Source organism: Apium graveolens, chromosome 10 (genome assembly GCF_009905375.1).
Source record: "Apium graveolens cultivar Ventura chromosome 10, ASM990537v1, whole genome shotgun sequence".
NCBI lineage: Eukaryota > Viridiplantae > Streptophyta > Magnoliopsida > Apiales > Apiaceae > Apium > Apium graveolens.
The window spans coordinates 222,426,280-222,450,286 of NC_133656.1; the positions used below are offsets into that span (position 1 = coordinate 222,426,280).

General features: G+C 40.2%; 3 protein-coding genes across 5 annotated transcripts; 1 reads left to right on the plus strand and 2 right to left on the minus strand.

Moving 5' to 3' along the window:
• The first annotated feature begins 2,361 nt into the window (after positions 1-2,361).
• Positions 2,362-5,370, plus strand: LOC141693286 (two-component response regulator ARR9-like). 3 transcript variants are annotated; one of them, XM_074498331.1, is made up of 6 exons: positions 2,362-2,847; positions 2,968-3,071; positions 3,367-3,444; positions 3,863-3,933; positions 4,179-4,464; positions 5,202-5,370. In XM_074498331.1, the coding sequence occupies exons 1-5, from the start codon at positions 2,724-2,726 to the stop codon at positions 4,456-4,458; spliced, it is 657 nt and encodes a 218-aa protein (XP_074354432.1). In that variant the 5' UTR covers positions 2,362-2,723; the 3' UTR covers positions 4,459-4,464; positions 5,202-5,370. The 3 variants fall into 3 exon arrangements, with proteins under 3 accessions (XP_074354432.1, XP_074354433.1, XP_074354431.1); XM_074498332.1 differs by lacking the exon at positions 5,202-5,370 and having other exon boundaries at positions 2,368-2,572; positions 2,798-2,847; positions 4,179-4,732; XM_074498330.1 differs by lacking the exon at positions 5,202-5,370 and having other exon boundaries at positions 2,371-2,847; positions 4,179-4,732.
• On the minus strand, positions 5,202-7,343 carry LOC141693287 (flotillin-like protein 4). Its single transcript, XM_074498333.1, has 2 exons — positions 6,378-7,343; positions 5,202-5,728 (listed from the first exon to the last, which is right to left on the minus strand). Exons 1-2 carry the CDS (start codon positions 7,302-7,304, stop codon positions 5,237-5,239), a joined length of 1,419 nt encoding a protein of 472 aa, XP_074354434.1. The 5' UTR covers positions 7,305-7,343; the 3' UTR covers positions 5,202-5,236.
• Positions 7,344-14,182: 6,839 nt separating this feature from the next.
• Positions 14,183-16,458, minus strand: LOC141691883 (uncharacterized). The gene is made up of 2 exons (XM_074496635.1): positions 15,306-16,458; positions 14,183-14,742 (listed from the first exon to the last, which is right to left on the minus strand). Exons 1-2 carry the CDS (start codon positions 16,456-16,458, stop codon positions 14,183-14,185), a joined length of 1,713 nt encoding a protein of 570 aa, XP_074352736.1.
• Between the last annotated feature and the right edge of the window lie 7,549 nt (positions 16,459-24,007).

Here is a 24,007-nt window from a genome sequence, read left to right on the forward strand (position 1 = left end):
ATTACTAATTTAAAAACATGGTACTTAAATATTTAACAAATTACATACCAAGTACGTATGAACTAATTAACAAATATCAATATCTAATAGCATGTATAAATCACGTATTATTAAATCAACAAGTATGCAAGCATTTGAAAAAACTTGACCTCAATGTAAATTAAATGTATTAAAGTGAGTATAAAAAAGTGAGAAAACACATTTTAAAAGAAAGGTAGAAGAAAACAGAGAGAATGAGGTATACCTGAGAAAGAAGATGTTGTGAAAGAAATAAACTAGCTGAGACACGTATATTTATTTACAAATTTGCGGTAGTGCCCTCCTATTATGTCGGTTAGTTATCACCCACTATTTTTTTAAATGACCCATATCTTATCTCTGAATAGCGTGTTGTTAATTTTTTTTTTGACCAAGTAAACATAGATATATAAGCATATAAAATTATATATAATTGTTTTAAAGATATTTTGAAACATAAAGTAATGTATTATTCAAATATATATTTTTTAAGATCTTGCATAAGTATGTATATGGATCCACTCAATTTAATAAATATTTATTTTTACAACTACAATTAACTTAATATATATATATATATATTTATTTATTTACAAAGAAAATTACCGGTTATTACAAATTAAGCCAACGTAGTTTTTGGAGAACAAGAAACCTAATGAGTTTAGATCTCTTGTCCCGAGGCCCAGAGGGAAACTTACTGGAAACCGTCTTCTACGAGTTTTAGGAATGTCCGCCGATTAGGCCCGACCACAAATGCCCAAGACTCTTCCGCGGCTTCGAGACTTCACGAATAAGATATCTCCATGTCCAATGATAACCCTTCGCTACCAGCTGTTTCTCTAATTCGTGGACGCGGGTATAGTCGTGATTCACCCCAAATGTTGGACGCATCTTTGTCCCCGGGATAAAAAGCTCCTACCAGAATACATAACAAGCGATCCCAAGTTTTTGAGGTGCAAAATGCAGAATACTCCAAAATCTCCCTACGAGGATACTCGTTGACTACATAGACAAAACTCCCAAAGAACAGACCAAAGTTTACCCCACATCCCCAATGTGGACACACATTGATTACAAGAGAAGACCTTTCGTTCAGGCATATCCCTGGATGTCTCTGACCACGGACACCGCCTTCCTATAATTACATTATAGGAAAGAGTTCTTTAATAAAGTACCTAAAAAAATAGGTTAGTGATAATACTCTTCTGATTCCTTGAATCATTCAAAGAATCTGTCCAAATAACCATGTTAAAGTCTTATTCAAGTCGTATTTCCTACTTATGGAGTGCCTTAATACCTTCAACAAGTTAGGGGCCAGCTCCGAGAATTATTCAAAATCCATTTCTTAATAATAGGGCGCACCTTCATCCTTGATTACAATAATTAATAACTTCTTTTAGACGTAAGGGCATGCCTACATATGTTTCCAGGGCGCGTCTACTTCATTCTCAACAAAAAAGTTCTATTATATTTTTTCCGTAATTTTAGATATAAAATTCTGTAATTATGTTCAATTAATCCGATTTTGACTCGAATAATATTTATACCAAATTTTGGGCATAATATTTGGACAACAAATTTGACAATATATTATTGGGTCTTATGTTTTGTGCCCTTTATCTCCATTAAATTAGTATGGACAAAAAATGGGGTAGCTATCCCCCTTGGGTTTGGGCGGTCAACTAAATGTTTGTGCAATTTAATATTACAGCAATTATAAAAAAAAAACAGGCTGGTTTGTTATTGCAAGGGGAAGGAGGATACCCTCCCGAATTATGAGATGTTATTGAGTGCAACACATTTTATGTAATTAAGTTGTGAAAATACTACCATCTAAAGTTTTCTAGTAAATTAGATCAGAAAATAATAGTATATGATATAGAAGATTTATGAATGGGGGGAGAAGTGATGGTGATATATGGGTAGGAGCATAATTGAAATGGGAGGGCATGGGAAGCAAATCTTACAACGGAATCATCAGAAAATTGCCCCTCTATCTCTCTTTTGCACCACTCCCCTCCCCCCACCTGCTCGCACATGATTTCATCCCCCCACATAAAAAGGCACCTCACTGTATCTCTTCAGGATTTTATCGGGTCCCCCCACCCCAACCTTTTTGCGTGCTTTCAATCCCTATGCCAAAACCTTTTCTCCTCGTAATACTACGAATATATATTTATATATAGGGTTTGTGCCCATGAATACATGCTAATTGTCATAGATGAATTGTAAAAATTTGATTGGTAAAGATTTCAGAGATCATCATTATCAATGAGTTTTCCACTAATCAAAATTTTTATAAATCATCTATCACACCTTCTTAACCTAACATAACATAACATAAAAAATCCTTGTATATATATAAACTCTACACATGCTATGGGTAAAACAAACTTCAAAACTCGCATCTCCCATCTTTCAGGCTATGCCTTCTTTTAATTTATTCCCCTCCACTTTTACTAGTAATTTATATTCACATTCAACTAGTATTGCTTACCTTGTAATTCATATCCAACTTGGCACCCAATTCCGGAAAATCTCTCGATGAAATCTGGTCAGATCTTGCTTCCTGCGCTCTTCATTTTTTTTGCTTGTTTTATAATTCAATATAATCTTCTTCCACCACCACTACAAACTTTTCTTCTTTATTTCTAATAATAATCCCCCTTATATCCACCACCACCACCTCTCTTTAATCTTTGTGTATGTATCTATTATCTACAATGGGACTGACCACAACTAAGTCTGAGTTTCATGTATTGGCTGTTGATGATAGCAGTGTAGATAGAAAACTCATTGAGATGCTTCTCAAAACTGCTTCTTATCAAGGTATTTTAAATCATATCAAGTAAAACTTTTAAAAAAATGGTTGGTTCTTTTTTCATGTCACTTTCTTGATTCTTTTCTCTATATTGGTGGGTTGTTGATCATTTGTATGTTGCATATCAGTTACAACAGTTGATTCTGGGAGCAAAGCTTTGGAGTTTCTGGGTTTTTGTGAAGATGTGGAAAGCAACTCAAATGATTCATCTATATCTCCAATTATTCAGCAGGTGCCCAACTTTTCTTTTGTTTTTTTTGATTGGCTGTTGATGTTTTTGGATTCTCAATCTCTCATATTTTTATCTTTTAACACTAGCTTGCCACAAAAATTCTTAATCACCAAACTTATAACATTAGCACATTTCCGGTCGAGTTTGCGGTCATTACATTCATGTTCATAACTGGTCTGCTGACACATAATCGGAATGAACATTAAATTAAATCAGATTTTTTGTGTTATAAAGTTCTTTTAAAAATAAAATAAAATCTGTGACTAAGTATTTGTGTTTAAATTTGAATTTACAGGAGGTGGAAGTGAATCTAATAATTACAGACTACTGTATGCCAGAAATGACAGGTTATGATTTGCTCAAGAAAATTAAGGTATGCTTTGCTTTATGAGTATTCGTTTTGTCTCTTTCTTAGCTTTACCATATTTTCTCTCTATCTAAGTATTCAGAGTTTTCAACTGCAATCCTTTCCTTTTCTGGAAAATAAAAATGCCTGACAATTATAATGCACAATTTGAAATTGATATTATTCTCTGAAAAGCTGCTTACATATTTGATAATTCTTCTGCCATTCTGTTCAATCTGTATTCTGTCCACCAATAAAGTTTCCACCAAAACAGAACAACTTATCAAAAGTTTTAAAATGTCATTGCTTTTTCTTTGTTTTTTTACCCCCTTCTGTACTACTGTCTATATAGTCAGAAAAGATAAATCATCCTGCAAAAAATGTACTGTATGTTTTTGCTTGAAGGTAAAGGAACTAAAAATTTAAATGTGATGTTGGTTTACAGGAATCTTCATCTTTTAGAGACATACCAGTAGTGATTATGTCCTCTGAAAATGTTCCTTCAAGAATCAGCAGGTAACAAAAATTTTACCATGTACATATGTTCGCTTAATACAGATTAATTTAGTCTACAACCAACATTACTTTGATTTGTGTACCACTTACGTGATCTGTAATTATTGTGACGGGTGATTTGTTTGAGCGTCAAAATAGTTTGCAATGGAACATAACTCTGATTATGAATTTTATATGTTTAAGCTAAGATACTTAAATTGTATGAAACTCTTTTAGTAATTACTATTTTTACTCAAATTCCTCAGATGTTTAGAAGAAGGAGCTGAAGAATTTTTCCTTAAACCAGTGAGATTAGCGGATGTGAATAAGCTAAAACCTCATATGATGAAAACCAAAAACAGAGATTGCCAAAAGGCAGAAGAAGAAGTATCATCAAAGGAAAAAATAGCATCAGTAGAGGTCGAGTCTTCTGATCAATCTCAAGCAGAAGACGGTAATAACAACAAGAGAAAGACTACGGAAGTGGAAGAAGAACTTTCACAAGATAGAACCAGGCGGAGATACAATGGCCTGGAAGTGATCTAACACTGAGTAATGCCTTTCCTCTTCATAATTTGACACTGAATGTACTCACAGAATTTTCCATTTTTTTCTTCTCTTTCTAATCCTGGTTTATAATTAGAGGAATTTAGAGATAATTTTGATGTTTTGGTACATGACATTTTTGTTCTCCTGTTTTTGAAAGAACTGAAAAAAATGACTGTAAATTTAACAAACTTGGTGAAAGGTTACTGGTGTTCTGTGGTCATCAAGACCATCTTTGCTTACAATTGTAATATAATCCCTATGTTCATGCTAACATTGTCTCTGTAATATAAATGTGATTAGTATAAGGATTCTCTGGTTGAAGCATCCACTGACGGGCTAAATGTGCTGTGCTTTGGCAATAAAATTCTTTACATTTCCCTGTATTATGCAAGAAGTAAGGCTGTTCACAAGTGAGCACGTTACATGTTCTGATTGGATCTCCAAACATTATTTTTAAGGATGACACGTTACTGGATGCTACAAGAAAATAAAGTAATTAAATTTATCTAGTCAAAATAAAGTAACTAAAAATCTTGTATGATGTCTTATCTGTCTGCCATTTTAACAGGAAACATTGTCATCAATTAGAATGCTTTAATTATTTATTTTCCAAATAATTATTATTTATCTAGTTGCATCTGTTCCTTGGAGATGGAGGTGACATAAAAGAAAACAAATTTTCATTGCAGCAGTTGTATGCAGTATACAATTTAGCACCAACAATTTATTTATCTGTGCAGAGTACAGAGTTTTGTGCATGCAAAGTGAGGTATTTTCAGGAGTCCTTACTCAAAGTGCCCATCCACGCTGGTGGCAACATGCCAGTTTGTTCATGCACTGTCTTAAACAAAGGTGGCAACATCTTATAAACTCCTGCAATCTCTTTCATGCTGTTTCCATCTCCACCATTTTCTCCATTAGACCAAATACTAATCTTTGGCTGCAATCCTCTCACTGCTTCCCCATTTATCTTCGCGATTTCTTGATACATTCCTCCATTAATCATCAAGTAATCTCTTAATGCACTGTAATTACCCCCCACAGCTTTCAGAAGGGTGCTTATGTATGTGCCCTGTGCTTGTGCGAGTGCCATCAGTCCTTCTGCTTCTTTTCGTTTTGCGTATAATTCCCCATCGGCTACTTGTTGCCGTGCATAAAATGTTGCGTCGGCTATGGCTTTTTGAGCTTCTGCTTCTTTTTCCTTTTGGTATAGAATTGCTTCTGCCTCTTTTTGTTTCTTGTACAGCTCCCAGTTTGCTTCTTGGACCTGTATTTTATTAGGTTGAAATTTAGAAGTAAAATAGCGGATACTTCTAGGACATTGTTCTTCCTCTAAAAATTATAAAGCCAAACATTCGCTTTTAACTGTATAATATGTGATATTTGTTCGCATTATCCATGTAAAACGTATATTCTCAGTTGTTGCACTCAAGTTACATCAGAAGTATAACTTAAAAGTCAGTGAAACGGGAAGTTAATTTGCTCAAATTGTTCCTTCTTCATATTCTGATTATGCCAACACTCTTCACATAATTTCATTCCTGATGCCGAAGCACATGTATATGCCTCAGGCGTTTCTTTCTTTCGTTTTCTGAACTCTTTTCCACATATTCATCGTAGATTGTTTTTGCAACACTATATTTATGATGGGGCTAAATGAAATGTTTGCAGATAAGGTTTTACCAGAAATTAACTAAATTTTGAACCGTACACGTTATTTATAGTATGTCTCACTAGCAAGCGGGGCTTAAATTATATTTAGGGTGAATTTAGGCAGCGAAAGTTTTTTTTGTTTTTTTTAGCTTAATTTCATTATTCCTACTCAAATTTTTAAACCAAGTTTTCAAGTCTCTACCAGTTAGACCAGCATTGTTGGATATGGAAAGTATATATCTTTTGCATTGAAAGTTAATTACCTTGGTCTCATACTCCACACTGGCCTTGCTTAAGAACTCAGCCTTGAGCTTCTCCGTCTGAGTTAATGCATTCAATATCTCCACTTCTTTCTGCAACTCTGCCTCCCTTAGCGCCACCGCCTTCTCTGCTTCCACCTCAGCAACCTGTGCCTCCTTTGCCCAACCCGCCTTTCGCTTTGCCAGCTCAGCATTTGCCTGCGCCACCTCAGCCTCCCTCTCATTCTCAAACACCTTCACCTCAGTCCTCACTCTTATCTCCTCCTTCCTCCCCTGCCCTTGCCTTTGCGTTGATATAATCTTTGTCTCTGCATCAATCTTAGCTGCATTTTGAAGCGTTTGTCCTTCTCTTAACTTTGATCCAACCTCTCCTTTCATTCTGGCTTCCGCCACGTCAACTTTTGCTTGATTTGCTGCCTCCATTTGTGTTTTCTGTCCCAAATACGAAAAATACTCATGTCCAGGAACATCAACCAATTGTTTGACATTTGCATTGTAGATTAAGAGACCGAACTGATTGAGTTCAAGTTGTACTTTTGCAAACACCTCTTGTTTGAACTCTTTAGTACCTCTAAAAACCTCTTCCATTGTCATTGAAGCTGCAAGGACACGAGTTTCGCCTTCAATTATGCCTTGCACAAGCTCTTTTACATGATGTGAGAGCTTGTCATGGGGAGAAATCAGCTTGGCGTACAAAAGAAGGCTGTTATCATCGTCCAGGCGTGGGCCTATGGTGAATACAGCAGGAAGGACAAAGGGGAGCTTTTCGGCGCTCATGGCCTGGACTTCAAAGGTATAGTTTACAGGAGAGACATCGAAGACGGTGCAGGATTGTCCAGGAAGAATCCATGCTTTTTTTGCTATTTTAATGTCGGTGATACCAACCCCGGTAATTACCAAGTACTCTGATGCCCTAGCAACTTTATACATGGTGATCAGAAAAACTTTAGAGGATCAACAATTTGGAAACTTTTGGATGAGATGGACAATGTATGATATATCCAAGCTTCTAGTCTAGCTTGTAAATATATATAGGTTGCATGCGTACTTCAATTGGATGGAAATAGGTGGCATGGAAGTAGGTGCAACTATGGAGGTGTTAAGTGACAGAAGGGAGATTTTGGAAAATTTGGGAAAATTTCTTGTTTAATTGACCTATGAAAATGATCTGCACACATTAAAAATACAAAATTTTAATATTTAGTGCAATTAAGGCATCCGAATCATATGTGTAAATGGTGATCTACATTGTAGTGTTGAGCATTACTATGGAATTTTACTATTGAGATGCTGCTATATGTGTTAACTTGTACATGTTTTTAACATCAACGAAACCGCATGGAACCTGTATTTCATAGCTCAATCGACACACAATCTATCCACATATATATAAAATTGTCTTTAAATTAGTCCAGTACTATATGATTGTCCAATTCTTTTGGACTTCTTCCAGGAGTCTACATCATTAAGTCAGCAATTTAACAAAATAGCGTAGCATCATAACCGGAGAATACTAGTGTAAGTCTGTAAGACTGTTGTTACATTTGCATTATATCTTTTTGCTAGGGTAGGCTTTTCTATGCCAAGAAAGTATCTGATCTTTGTCTAGAAATTGTCGAGCAAAGATCGGTCCATACGCCGATGACTAAATTACAAGTTACAAAAAGTTACTGCACATGATTCTTTCTTCTAAATTCCTTTTGTTACGTTAGGATCTACGGTACTCCTTTTGTTCCATTGGGTTCGACCATTGAAGCATCGGTAGTTCTACAGTCATTTTAATACTCTATAGCTATATAAATTATTTTTAAATAAAATTTTAATTTTTGAAATTTAATGCAGAAAAAGAAAATTTAAAAAATAAATCATGAAAGTATATTTTATATTTATTTTAAAATACATGTTGAAAAAACAAGTATCAAATTGAATTTGATATATATATTGTAATTTATGTAAAGTTGTACTTGTGAGGCTTCTACTATTGCAATGATAGTATCTATTAGGTAGTATCTATATATATATTGGGAGACCGAATCAAGACACGCGCATTTTAAGACTTCTTTGAAGTATAATTTTGTAAATAATATTTTTTTTTCTGATAAAAAATTATTGTCTAAAGATTAATAAAAATAAAATAAAAATATTAAGAAAATATACTCTATATTCACATTAAAATGTGTCAAATATTGAGAAAAAATTGTATAAGATGAGATATAGGGAGTGTATATATGTGTATAGCTAAGATAAGGATATGAGAATGAGTACAGGGATAACTATATAGAGCAAATATATAATTAAATATTTAATATGCTTCGTGTTATCAGCAATGGTATTTTATCTAAGAATAACTTATGCATATTCTTGATCGTGTTTCTGTTTTCTGTTTTAGCTTTACAGTATCTGGATTTTGGAGGACAATCAAGTACTAAAGTATATATTGTACATCATGATAACTCTGTTTCTTCCCGGGTCTTCTACTTTCTCACGTAAGCTAGAACCCAGCTTCCGTAGCGGTCGGAGCAGGTTAACCTGCTAGGTAGGGGTCTCTGCAAAACAGAATCGGAGGGGGCTGTTTCCCGCGGCAACTCCGGTGTGAGAGTAAGAAATGGGGCTTTTTGAAGAAGAAGAAGAAGATGGAAAAAGTAGCTATTCAAAATATGTGTAATGGTGTGTGTATAGGTGTGTAGCAGTCAAATGTTTTTCAACCCCTAAAACCCTCTTTTTGGGGCCTTTTATAGGTCCCAAAATTTAGGGTTTTTGGGGTTTGTACCTTTTCATCCTGACCTTTGATCATTCTTGGTTGGTGATTGATTGGACAGTTCGGATGGACTGTGTGGTCAGGTGTCCTTTCTCCATCAGAGTTGCCTTTGGATCCTTTACCTATGGACGGCTGGGATGCAATTATTTCATTTTGGGTAACATGAGACAGTTGACTATTTTGTCCTGTGCCACGTGGCACCGGGGACCACCCCAGCTTGGGCCTGGGGTGTTATCTCTTTGGGAATCTGTTACTTTATTTGGGTTTGATTACTTTTGGCCTATCATTTGCCTCCCACTCCCTTATGCGGGTTTTCCCGGATGGGGGAGTAGTTTTCTTGCAAATTTTTTTATCACTCCTTTGATTTATGGCCCTAACCCGGGGTGTTGTTGGACACAGGTCCCCGGGGTTGTGTTTGGGTAGGCCTTTTGGTTTTGTCATTTGAAAAAATTTGATCATTTTTCCTTTGATTTGTGGCCCCTAACCCCGGGGTGTTGTTTGATACAAGTCCCCGGGGTTGTGTTTGGGTAGGCATCTTGGTTTTTGTCATATGGAAAAATTTGATTATTTTTCTTTTGATTTGTGGCCCCTAACCCCGGGGTGTTGTTGGATACAAGTCCCCGGGTTTGTGTTTGGGTATGCCTTTTGTTTTTTGTCATTCGGAAAAATTTGATCTTTTTTCCTTTGATTTGTGGTCCCTAACCCCGGGATGTTGTTGGATACAAGTCCCCGGGGTTGTGTTTGGGTAGGCCTTTTGGTTTTTGTCATTTGAAAAAAAATTGATCATTTTTCCTTTGATTTGTGGCCCCTAACCCCGGGGTGTTGTTGGATACAAGTCCTCAGGGTTGTGTTTGGGTAGGCCTTTTGGTTCTTGACACTTGGAATTTTTTTATCATTTTTCCTTTGATTTGTGGCCCCTAACCCCGGGGTGTTGTTGGATACAAGTCCCCAGGGTTGTGTTTGGGTAGGCCTTTTGGTTCTTGACACTTGGAATTTTTTTATCATTTTTCCTTTGATTTGTGTCCCCTAACCCCGGGGTGTTGTTGGATACAAGTCCCCGGGGTTGTGTTTGGGTGACGGTGCAGATGCGACAGGTGGGTAGTACTTTAGCGCTTTTCCCGGAGTGTCAGGCGACGGTTGAGCTTCTTGTACGAATATATGTGTGCGTATATGTATATATACGAAACGTTGCAGTCCCCCCCTTTTCTCCTCAAAAGCCGCGCCTATTAAATAATTACAGCGAGGTAATCATTAACTGCAACGGTTATTTTCTGGAAGCTCAGGATTGTGCCACGTGTCTTCATTCGACGGACACGATTGTGTGGCAGTTGAGTGGGTTACCTCTTCATTTGTGCCTATAAATACTCCACATTTGTCATTTCTTTTTTTCTTTACGCAATTACAAACACAAAAACTCTCTGCAACTTTTCTCCAAGGCGAATTTGGGAGCTTTTCTCTTTGAAACCGCCTTATTTCTCCTATTTTCTTGTAAGTTTTCGAACTTTTCTTCGTTCTTTTCTTTCTCGTGATTGTTTAACAAATACTTGCAGTCTGAGTTCTTAGAATGCATGCGTGTCCAAGCATCTGAATCAGTTTACTTTTGTTGTGTCGAGTTTTGGTGAATCGAACAGGTTGTTATTTATTGTTTGGATTTATAATTTTTGTTTGCATAGAAACAGTTGATGTTTGTAGTGAATCTGGGTTTGTGTTTTGGTGTCAGTTTTGTACGGATAAGAGGTTTAATTTATGCAAAAATCTGGGCTTGCTCTTTGTTTTTGTGACTGTTCGTGACATGTGTTGTAGGCGTATATATGTATGTATAGGTTGTGTGATGTACTTTGGTGTTTTGATTTTAAAGTTAACTGTTTCTGAGTAGCTTTTGTGTTTCTTTCTTTTTCCTTTTCTTCCCGAAATGGCATAGACTCCGGGGTTATATGGTTAGGAGGGGTAGAAGGAAACAATTGGCTAACCTTAAACGTAGACCTGACCGTCCCTATTTTGGATTTCCCGAACATTCTTCGAGCGACTCTTCCCCGGAACCAGAAAATATGCCTCCCCGTCGCCAAACTGTAGTTGAGGAGTTGCCTACCTTCCTTTTAAACCCCGGGAAGACTTTGGGTAGAAGAGATGGGTCTTGGGTAGACATAGATCACTACTTTGTTCAGACCCGTGAGAATAGTCCTCCCCACGATTACTACTTCAGGGACCTTACTACCGCTTACAGGCCCGGGGGCATAGAACCTTATGATGGTTCCCGTATGGATCAGCTTTTCTATAATGCTCCTGGGACTAGATATGTTCCAGCTCCCCGTCATCCCGACCTCTCCGAGTATACCTTTGAGCAGATAGATGATCCGGTGAAGGCCGTTTTCCATTTCGGGGATGATATGGAGTGGAGGTGGCCCGAGCCTCACGAGAGGGTTTATCACCGCCCCGTTGGTGGTTGTGTAGGAATTCCTCTAGAGCATCTACGTAGCATGAGGCCCAACCTTCATCAATTTACCAAGTCTCTGTGTCGTGATATCTACGGGATACCTTTCACCCAGTTGGCCCCGAATTCTGTTAAGTGGGTTTCTTGGTTCCTTGCCTGCTGCCATGTAAATAAGTATCTTCCCACGTTTAAACTTTTCCACTACCTTTTTAAGATTAAGAAGTCCACATTGCCTCCCCTTTTTGAGTTTACCTTAAATATAGATGGTTGTGGGCTCCCTTCCGATGCCAAAAAAGCACCCGTCTTTATGTTGAACTCGCTCCGGAGCTGGCACCAGGAGTTCATCTTTGTCCGGGGCTGGGACCTGGAGTTTATGCCTTTGTACAAAATTGCTTTAAAAAATAACAGGTTCCCATCCGAGCGGCTTGGTGGAGATGCCCTGGTGAAGATGTATGATTTTGTGGTTGCTCTTGGTGCCCAGTGGACCCGGGATACCTTTTTAGATAACCAAACATTGTTTAATGTTGGCTGTAAGTGCTTTACATTAGTAGTTTTTTCCTTGTACTTTTCTTGATGTATATCTTTACCCTGGTGCTTCTTTTTAAAACCGTTGTTCCTTGTGCAGGTCTTCCCTTCCTTAACCCTTTCCATTATACTATGTCGCAACAATTCAAGGATTTGGCCGGAAGGTTCAAGAAGATCGGTGGCGCTGTGCAGTTGGACTCGGATAAGACAGCTGGTTTGGGTAGTGGCTCTCAGGCCCGAGATGCTGGTTCCTCGGGAAATAGTGTAAGGCAAAGTGCCCCGGTGGTTACTACACCTATTATCCCAGAGCCCGAGGAGGTTGAGGTGCTGGAGTTAGACGAAGAAGAGGTTGGAACTTTGAATCCTCGCAAGAGGAAGGCTGTGGAGAAAGTTGCTGGTGGTTCCAGAACCCCCCAACGTAGGAGGGTTTCTGCTTCGGGCTCTACCGAGGAGGAGAGCCAAAAATTGGTGGAAGAGGATGCGTTGAAGAACCTCTTAGCCCGCATGACATTGGATGATCGCCAGAATGAAATGTTTGAGAACTATGCCACCCCTGCTGATTTTGATTGCTATGCCAAGGAAGATCTGGATACCTTCCTTGATAATCTGGTTCGGGATGTTTCGGAGGTAAGTCTGTTCCCTTATTATTTTCCTTCCTATCTTTGCATTAGTACTGAGTCGTTTATTTTCAGGCCAACGCTCGGATCAGCGGCTGTTCCACCATTCTTCATAATTACCGCATAAGGGAGGCCAAGAATAAAGCCGTGGTGAATGAGCTGTCTAAGGAGAAAGAAACATTCACCAAGTACCGGGAGGTGAAGGAGATGGAGTCCCGTGAGCATAAGAAGGTTGTTGCTGAGGCGGTGAAAGCTCGGGAGGGTGCTGAGCAGGCGGTTGGATCCCTCCGGGCGGGGTGGAGAACTTGAAGAAAGAGCTTGCTGCCAGGCCCCGGGCAGAAGAGGTGCTTGAGTCCTTCCGGGGTACCCCAGCTTACTACGAGGAGCCTAACAACAAGATCTTTGAGAAGGTCAACATTTGCTGGGACATTGCTTATGCTTATCTGGCTGAGAATCCGGGTGGTGATATGGACGGATTCATAGAGCTGTACCTCATCGAAGAGCTCCGTCGTGAAGAAGCCAAAGCTGCTGAGGCGGGTACTTCCGGGGCACGACCGCCTCCGCCTCTCGAAGAGGGCCGCGAGAGGACTCCTCCTCCTCCTCCCAAGAACTGAAGAATGAAGACCCAGGCTTTGTGCCTTGTAATTTATTTTCATAGTTTGCTGTCATTTCAGAATTAGCCCTTGTGGCTTTTAGACTTGATATTTGGATTTCGTATAACTCTGGTTTGAATTTGTCCCGGAACCTGGTTTGCCTCGGGAATGTATGTAAATATATTTCTATTTCCGTATCTGGTTTTCGATGTCTTGTGTTTGAAATTTTTTCTAAGTACGCATGGTTTGTGTACTGGTCCCCGGGATGGGGTTTAAAATTTTAACTGAATAAAATTTTTGTGAGTACACATGGTTTGTGTTATGGTCCCCGGGATGGGGTTTAAAATTTTATCTGGATAAAATTTTTCTAAGTACACATGGTTTGTGTAATGGTCCCCAGGATGGGGTTTATAATTTTAACTGAATAAAATTTTTCTAAGTACACATGGTTTGTGTAATGGTCCCCGGGATGGGGTTTAAAATTTTTAACTGAATAAAATTTTTGTAAGTACACATGGTTTGTGTTATGGTCCCCGGGATGGGGTTTAAAATTTTAACTGGATAAAATTTTTCTAAGTACACATGGTTTGTGTAATGGTCCCCAGGACGGGGTTTAAAATTTTAACTGGATAAAATTTTTCTAAGTACACATGGTTTGTGTAATGGTCCCCATGATGGGGTTTAAAATTTTAACTGAATAAAATTTTGTAATATGGCAACGGTAATCATATGACAACGAGATTATTCAGAGCTATGGGGTGCTCGAAGCAAAGTTTTCATTTAAATCATAATAAAGCAAAAATACATTCCGGGGAAAATGTTGAAATTACATCAAGCTGTTATAGCCTAAAAGTAGAGGAGATCTCAGAGTGTGTGCCCTACCTTTACTGGTACAATTTCCTTAGGCGGGCCCCGGGCCAAGTGTTTGGGACTTCGGTTCCGCCGAGATAGCTTAGCTTGTAGGTTTCTGGGCGGAGCCCTTCCTTAACCATATAGGGGCTTTCCCAGTTGGGTTGCAGTTTTCCTTGATTGGTCGGGTCCGAGGCCTCGGTGTGCTGGAGTACCAAGTCTCCCGCTTTATACTCTCTGGTTTTTGCCTTCTTCGCGAAATAGAGCTTTGTCTTTTCTTTGTAGCTTTCCATCCTTTTTACTGCCTTGTCTCTTACTTCATCTAGGAGCTCCAGCTTGGTCTTGAGTCCTTCGATGTTTGAGATCTCGTCGAAGTTGATGAACCTGTGGGAGGGGGACCCGGTTTCGACTGGTATGCGAGCTTCGGTGCCGTATGCAAGCTTGAAGGGGGTTTCATTGGTTCCAGTCTTGGGGGTGGTTCCGTAGGACTGCAGGACTTTCGGAAGCTCATCAGGCCAAGTTTTCTTGGACTCTTCTAGTCTTTTTTCCAGGCCCCGGAGTATGGTTCTGTTAGTTACTTCGACTGTCCATTTCCCTGAGGATGTGCAACCGATGCCCTTTTATGCTTGATTCCGAGCTCTTTCAAATATGCTTCGAAGTCGGACCCGACGAACTGTGGACCATTGTCGGAGACAAGAATTACCGGGATCCCGAACCTCATGACGATTGCATCCATAAACTTGATACAATCTTGTTGATTGATTGTCCTCATGGCCTTAGCTTCTGCCCACTTTGTCACGTAATCAATGGCTACCAGGATGTAGTGGAGGTCACCTTTCGCTCAGGGAAAGGGGCCCATAATATCTATGCCCCAAACAACAAATGGGATCGGAGATAATACCTAAGCTGGCAGGCTGGGGCTTTGTCTGGGAACGTTGCTGAATTTCTGGCACTGGGGACACTTCTTAACATAGGCGATGGAGTCGGATTAGACTGTGGGCCAGTAATATCCTTGCCTGATGACTTTGTAAGCTAGAGCTTTGGCCTCCAGGTGGTCTCCGCAGATGCCTTCATGAACTTCCCGGAGGCAATAATTTGCCTCATCCGGGTCCACACACTTCAGGGTGGGTGCTGGAAAGGTTCTTCTGTATAACTGACCGTCTTCCAGGAAGAAACGAGCAGCTTTGTGCTTTAAGTATCTGGCCTTGTACTGGTCTTCCGGGAGCGTCCCGTCCCTTAAGTAAGCTATATAGGGGGTCGTCCAATTGTCTGAGCTCCCGATGTACAGGACCTCAGCTCGCTCTGTGCTGGGTGCTTTGAGTTCTTCGAAGTACACCGAACTAGCGAGATCCGAAGTATTTTGTACGAGCTTGGACAGCTCATCTGCTTTGGAGTTCTCTTCTCTGTTGATCTGGAGTATGGTGATGTCGGGGGTGGCTTCCAGGATATTCCGCACCATTGCCTGGTATTGTGCCAATGTTGGATCTTTCACAATATATTCTCCACTGGTTTGCTTGACCACAATTTGAGAATCAATGTAGATGATCATCTTTGAAATACCAAGAGATTTTGCCAATTTGAGCCCGGAGATGAATGCCTCATATTCAGCCTGATTGTTCGTTGCCTTGAAGATAAAAGTTATTGCCTCTTGAATGGTAAAGCCCTCCGGGATAATTAGGATGAGGCCCGCTCCGGACCTTTCGGCCGTGGATGTTCCGTCAATATAGAGCTTCCAGCAATCTGTTCCTGGGTTGGCCTCTTTCTGGGCTATCTCGTGGGAAGCGAGTGGTTGCGGCTCTGGGAAGGTGCATTCCATAACGAATTCCGCTAAGGCCTGGGCCTTTATCGCCGTCTGTGGCACAAAGTTGATGTTAAATTGGCCTAATTCAATGGCCCAGTTAACTAGCCTTCCGGAGGCGCCTGGCTTGTGGATGATCTTCCTGAGCTGCTGATCTGTGACCACCCTAATTTCTCGGCCTTGAAAGTACTGCCTCAGCTTCCTGCTGAAGTGTACGAGGGCCAAGGCGAATTTTTCCAAGTTTGGGTACCGAGTCTCGGTGTCCTTGAGGACTTGGCTGACATAGTAGATGGGGCTTTGCATTCCTCCTTCCTCCCGGACTAGGGCCGAAGAGACAGCCTTGGGGCCGGCGGCGATGTAGAGGGATAAAGGCTCGCCGGGCTTGGCTTCTGATAGCACCGGGGGGTTCATCAGGTGCCTCTTGATTTCTTCAAAGCTGCGTGGCATTCTGGGGTCCAATCCACTAACTTCTTGTTCCGGGCGCCTTTTAGTAACTCGAAGAATGAGAGACATCTTTCCGCCAGCTTCGGGATGAACTTGCGTAGGGCCGCCAGGAACCCAACCAACTTCTGGATGTCCTTCTGAGTGTGAGGTATCTTCATTTCTATTATGGCGTTGATTTACTCAGGGTTTGCTTCTATTCCTCTTTCGCTGACCAAGAAGCCCAGTAATTTGCCCGAAGGTACTCCGAAAGCACATTTCTCCGGGTTCAACTTCATGTTGTATCTCCTCAGGTTATCGAAACACTCCTTGAGGTCCTTTATATGATCTGGGACTGTGAGCGACTTGGAAATCATGTCGTCCATATAAGACTCCATGTTCCTCCCCAGTTGGCTTTTGAAAATTGTGTTCATCATTTTCTGGTAGGTGGCTCCGGTGTTAATGAGCCCGAAGGGCATCATGATGAAGGCATAAACTGCCCTATGAGTGATAAAGGCTGTTTTGGCGATGTCTTCGGGATTCATGCGGACCTGGTTGTATCATGAAAAGGCGTCCATAAAGCTGAGCATGGTGTGGCCCGAAGTTGCGTCGATTAGCTGATCAATGTTTGGGAGGGGATAGGAATCTTTGGGGCTTGCAGCGTTGAGGCTCGTGTAGTCGACACACATTCTCCACTTTCCGTTCGGTTTCTTGACCAACACCATATTGGCGAGCCAGTCGAGATACTTGATTTCGCAGATGATGTCGGCTCTGAGCAACTTCTCTATTTCTTCATCTATTGCTTGTTGTCGCTCGGGGGCAAAGTTTCTCCTTTTCTGTTTGATCGGTCTTTTCCTCGGGTCTATGTCCAGACTGTGCATTACCACAGACTGGTCAATTTCGGGCATATCTTCCAGTGCCCATGTGAATACATCCGCATAGTCCCTTAACAGGAAGATGAGCTCTTCCTGGAAGGATGTCTCTAGGCCTTTTCCAATTTTCAACTTCCGGGTGGGGTTCCCGGGCTCCAACTCTATCTTCACCGTCTGGGCAACAGGTTCTACCTTGATTTTCTCTTTTATTTCCATAAATTTCTGTATCCGGGCATCGGCGTTGGTTACACTGTATCCTGAATCCTCTATCATGTTGATGTCCAACTTTAGCCTTTTGCTGAGATGTTCGCGATGCTTCTTGCGAATTTGGCCTTTGGGTAAGGCCATTGCCTTCTTTCTGTTTTCAGGGTCAGTTTCGACCATGACCAGTGCTTTTCCGTAGCATTTTCCAGATGTGCCCCGGTCCCCTATGAGTTCTCCGATGTCTCCCGGGGTGGGAAACTTTAGCTTCAAGTGAATTGTAGACGGGATGGCCCAGAGCTTGGTGATGGTGGGTCTTCCCAAAATCATGTTGTAAGAGGATGCAACACTTATCACGTAGAACTTCATGACATGAGATACCTGCCGGGGTGCGGCACCAAAGACCATGGGGAGTTATATTACCCCACAGATCGGGATCATATTGTTCCCGAATCCATAGAGAGGGTCTTCGAGGCATGGATCCATGCGGAGGTGTCCCAACTTCATCCTATTAAGGGTATGCTCAAAGACAATGTTAGCTGAGGAACCGTTATCAACCAAAATTCTTTGTACCTCATTATCGGCAATGTCGAGAGTCACGACCAAGGCTTGGTTGTGTTCGGGATCCAGGCCCTCATAATCGGCATTAGAGAAATATATGCGTTCATCTTCAGCAGATTGGATCATCAGGATATCATTGTCCACATCTGGACTCCGGGGTGGGGAGGAGGTTCTTCCGAAGATCATGTTGACCACGTGTTTCCCGCCGCTAGAGGGCTTATCTCTGTCATCGAGTCTTCTTTGTAGGTACTGGTTCATGTTGCCCTTTTTGATTTGGTCTTCAATGAACATTTTAAAGGAAAAGCAGTTCTCCGGGGGGTGCCAGCAACAGCAGCGGCTTCAAAATGTCGGCCTGAGGCCGGTTGAGCATTCGGGCTCCAGTTTTGGCTCCCTTTTGGGCTTGGGCTTCCTTTCAATCTTCTGTGGTCTGGAGTAGTCGTCCCGGGGTGGGGTCCCACGAGATTGCTGCACATAATTGGTCTGTCTGTCTGTCTTATGTCTCTTTTCTTTTCTGTAGGTGGAGCGGCGTTCCGGAGACTCATCATCATCCCGGATCCGCCTATTCATCTTTATGGAGGCGAGGAAGTCATTTTCCTTGATAACTTCGAAGCCATCGCATAAGCCGAAGCAAGGCTTTAGGGCTCCCTATGGATCAGGTCCTTCACGTAGCCTTCGCATGAAACCGGGTGGAGATTACACCGGAAAATATTCACGGCTTCCTTCTCCTCCAGGTTTGAGAGCTGGTTGACTGATTCTTGAAACCTTTTGATGAATTCTGGTAGAGTTTCTCTGCTTCTTTGTTGAATGGTTTCCAAGTGGCACATCTGGAGCTCGTTCATGCGGTTCGCCCTGAACCTCTTGAGAAATATCTCGCGGAAGTCCTTCCAACAGTCGATGCTCCGGGAGGAGATTCTGCTGAACCATTTCTATGCCCCTCCCTTTAGTGTTGATGTGACGACTAAGAATTTTGCGACGTGTTTAAGTCAATAAAGTGTGATTTATGTGAAGTGATTATAATTATGTGATTAAGTGTGGATTAATTGTCTTTATTGTATATTAGAATCTAGGAGCGTAAGTAAAAGCGTTCCAATATAAAGAGTCAGCTTAGGAGTTAAGCTGTGTTGTCGGGCCGTCAGGTAGAACGGGACCCGTCTTAATAAGGGTTTAAAGTATATAAAATGTGAAATATGCATGATTGTGTGAAATGAATGTTTAAATGAAGTATTGCGTCCTAGTGATGTGTCGGTCGATAATGATGATGAGAAGCGTAATTGAAACGCTGAGCGTCGGGCCGTCAGACAGAACGTGACCAGTAACGCGTAAAAAGGAATAATATTAAAGAAGGATAATTTCTATGATCAGACATGAGTTGTGATGTATTTATATGTGTGCTTGTCTGTCTGTACGCATGATTACGTGATCTGTTGATATTTTTACAGATTTAAGGGAATTATTTGATTTAAATAAAGGTTTATTTAACCTTCGTGCATTTTTATAAAATTATCTGAGTAAGATAACTGCATGAGATTTGTTCTGTTATCCTCGTAATAATCCTATAGACTTTCTAAAAATGATGGACGGATTTATTTGGTGATCGTTGCATTTTAAATTGATTTTTATGTGATAAAGTGTTATTATTAGCACAAACTTATAAAAATCATATAAAATTAACCGTACGCTCAAAATCTTATTATGAGTATTGGTTGGAAATCAAATTTCGAGATTCACGTTTTAAAATTATCATTCGAATCAAATTCATCTTTTCCGAGAGAGATATTTGCAGATCAAATTCATTTTCTTTTCAGAATAAAAAGTGAATCAGATGCGAGATAATCCAATCACCATGCTACCCCTCCCTTGGTAGTATATAATCCGACCACCACCTCCTCTTTTCTTTTTTTTTTTATCCGAGCTTCTCTCTTCTCTTTCTTTTTCTCTCATTTCTTCATCCCTCTCGGGATTTCTCTCTCTCTCACTCTCGGTACACTCTCTCTCTTCAATCTCTCACTTGTTCTTCACTCTTTTTCCGGTTATAGAACCATGATTGTGTGAGATTTTGTGTTATATATCTATATACATACATGTATGTCACTATCTTCAAGTTTTTGAGAAAAACTAAAGTTGGATTTGGTGGTTTTGAATTCGGTTTTCATGGAAACAAAAGGGCTTTGATTCTTGAATGATTTAAAGTGAAGATGAATGCTTGCATGTGTGTAATCACTTGAGAAAATCGGTGGTTGAAGGTTGGAAACCCCCGAATGGGGGCACCACCATGATGCCACCGCCACCGGTGATGAACTCCGGTGAACCGGTGGTGAGCAATGATGTTAAACACTGAGCTCTAGTATTTAATCGATTATTTTGTGTTTGCATATGGTTTCTTTTGAAAGGCCGAATGGATTTGTAATTTACAAGTTAATAAGTTGATTTTTGCTGGATGTGAATGTTAATCTAACTTAATGTTAAGAGGTTAGTGTAATTAAGATGCAATGGTTTGAAATTGAGTTTGCATGTGAGAATTTCTTGAAGAGGCCGAATGACTCTTAATATTTTTTGAAAGATTATGTTGGTTTTGTTGATGTGAATGACTTATTGACAATCGTTTTTATAATTGGTAGTGTAATGAGAATAAGTAATGGTTAAAAGTCCAAGTTGATGCATGCATGTTGTGATTCTTGGAAATTTCGAATGTTTCTACTTGATTAAGTTGAATTAAGTGATAAATTGAGTGATCATCCATGATTATGTTTGAATTATGAGTTTAAATGAGTTGTAAGAATGAAATTAAACTATTTTGGGACGATATACTTGATGCATGTCAAATGAGGGTTTCGCATGTTTGATTCTTAATTATGATAAGTGTTAAGGCCGGATAGGCCATATGAATTAAAGGTCAAAATCTAATTTTTGGCAATTGATAGAATGATTGAGTGTTTATATGTGAAAATCTTTGGAATTGTTTGTTTGATTGTGGTTTTGGTTCGAATTAAGGATAAAAGGAAAAAAAGAAATTAAGTTGATTGATAAAGTAATAGCTATGGTCGTAAGTAATTAGCTATGAATGAAATCGTGTACTCGTATAAGTTATAGTCATGAGTTAGCGAGTTTAAGTTATAAAGGCTATGAGAAAAGAATGTGTTATGTGCTATGTGCATGTGTGTATATAAGCTATACTCGTATAGTTCGAGTCAGAAGTATATTCGAGCTATCGTATTGAGTGAACGTTCCGGGAACGAGAGTTGAGAAACTAATTGAGGTTTTGGTTTTGATTGTAGATTCGGATCGTGAGGGCATTCAGGCTAGGAAAGGGAAAGGTATACTTGGTGGCAGTAGTTCAGCCTTTGTGAAACAGGAAAGCGAATTCAGGCAAGTAACTCTAATTACTTGTGTAAATGGTTATAGAGAGAATGTTGTTCATACCATGTAGAGTATTGAACTGTTAAAATGATGAACCCCTGATATCGATTTGAGATACCCTGTCTTTGATCTTGTAAAACTGTTACTGATAAGCTTATTGATTCAACCCTTTGGTAACCTATTTTTTTTGTTCAATTTATTTATTATGCCATGAACTGTTATAAACCCTATAATTACCTTTACGAACCCCTTATAATGATGCCATATTCTTTGATCACCATATCCCCTATTGCTCCTTGGAACAGTCTGATTCTTTTGACTTAAGTACCTTGTTGTCATTGATTCAAAAACCCCTAGAATTTCATCTTGTTTATCTTTGATTCATTTCCTTAACTTTGAATTCTTAAAATTGAATCTAAGAATGAGTTTCGACTTGAAAGAGTCAGAATGATTTCATATTCTGGGTAATGATAAAATGAATTTAGAAAACCTACTTTTTCCAACTCAAGGTTTTCCAAACGAATTCCTGATGGATTGGATTGGACGTAAGAGGCTAGTGGGACTAGTCCAGTCATTGTAAGAGGCTAGCGGGGCTAGTCCAGTTTAAGGCTGAAATTATGTCGTATGGTACCTTAAAGACCGGATGGAGGTCGGTACGGGCTGATCACCCGTATTATAATGAAATGAAAAGATAAAGTGGTCCAATCAAGGGTTCTATATTGATTTTAAAAAGGAATTGAAACTTCCTACTCAATAATTGATTCTTTGAAAAAAAATGTAAATGGTTTATATCGCTTTGAAAGGAGTTGATTGTGATATTGTGAAGCTTAAAGCCCGTAAACCCTGATTTTAAATCTGTTGATCATAAAATTGATTCCATATAGTGAAATATTGTTTCTTTCCATTCTGAAAGATCTGTTTTGATCCTTTAATGATTTGTGATGAATGTCGGCTTTCACCCTGCTTCGAGCCTTGTTCCTTGAAAGCCCCACATTTCTCCTTCATAACCCTTTCATAACCCGAAAGATGGAAATCTGCCACCTAGAACAAATAAAGTAGAATGCCCTGAGATTGGTAAAGCATACTGTGGATTTTATATCGTTGAACTGCTTTATAGTTACTTGCTGAGTTTTATACTTATATGTTTTGTTTTAATCTAACCATGGCAGTTAAGCAAGAAGATGGCCATGCTTAGGCGAACTGCTCGTAAGAGCGTACCTGGTGGTCCCTACCGTGTTGAGGGTTTCCGGTTGCCAGAGCAGGTAGTGGTGTTTTTGAGTGAGAAAGCGCTTATCCAGAAGGTTGTAAAGATACAATGGGTTATCTGTCGGTTCCAATCCGGAATCGATTATGTTTATTTAATATTATTTTGGGGTTGTAAGTTATATTTAAGGGGAGAAGGTGCACTCATAAGTGACAGCTCAAGCGCAGGGATGTCTCGTGCCTCATCCGCACAATCCTCGTAGGGCCTCCACCTGAAGGAATCCTCCGACATGGTATCTAGGTCATAGCGAATCCCGCGTAACGAACGTGTCTGCACAGTCGTAGTATTCAATGGGACCATCCACCTAGAGCAAAATGTATTGTGTTAATGACATGGTTGCAATATTTGTCAACATCAAACGAAGTAGTCAGAATATAGCATACCTCAGAGCACGGGGATGCTGCATCAAATAAACGTTTCGCTGCATCGGAGCTAAGGTTGTACAATGCTCATAGATCCAAACCTGCACGCATATAATATTAAGTATGAAGCATGGTTCATGTATATAATAGTATGCATGAAGGTTGTAGTGTGGATATGTACCTGTAATAAAGTCATGGAACCACAAAGCTCCGTCTTATATCCAATACTGGCGGAGCATAATCGTCGATAAAGATAAGCCAGACATGCACTGCCCCAGCTGTAAGTACTGATGTGTTCCACGTGCCGAACAAATGGGAGGAGGTTCAAAGGCATGCGTTAACCACTGTAATTCGGCACAGTAGAGCCAATGAGCAGAAGCAAGTGCGCACGCGTGTGGTACAGGAGCTCACGCTCGTAGTCATGACAGCAGAAGAGTGTAAATGTGAACAATCACCAAATTGACGAACCAACCAACTGATCTTAATTTCACCCTTCTTTATGACATCCATATCTAGCTCTGGATCTAGGGCAACACCAAGAAGCTCATGCAGTAAAGATGCACCTACATCCCCTCCAATAGGTAACACTGGACGTCCGACACTGCGTAGGCCCAATATGTAGTAAACATCCTCCAATGTCACAGTGGCCTCCCCAAAATGGAGATGGAAAGTATGAGTCTCCGGGCGCCAGCGATCAAGAAAAGCAGATATGAGCCCAACATCATGTCTCATACTCCCGGTTAGCAGAACACCTATGAAATCAGCTTCCCTTACGGCATCGTGGATACGTTGTGGTAGGGGGTTCGCCTCAATACAATCCTAGTATGTTTTGAAATTCGAACGTAGCCGCAAATGATCCCCAGTACCCTGCAAGTAAATATCTAGTTATGCATTTAAAATACGAACCAAGACTTTTGTAAATTATAACGGATATTGGGAAAATGAGGTGTACCGTGCCATCCCACACAAACTGTGAACGATGTCTGTTCTATTGGTTAAGTAAATCCCCTTCAATTGGTCCCGGG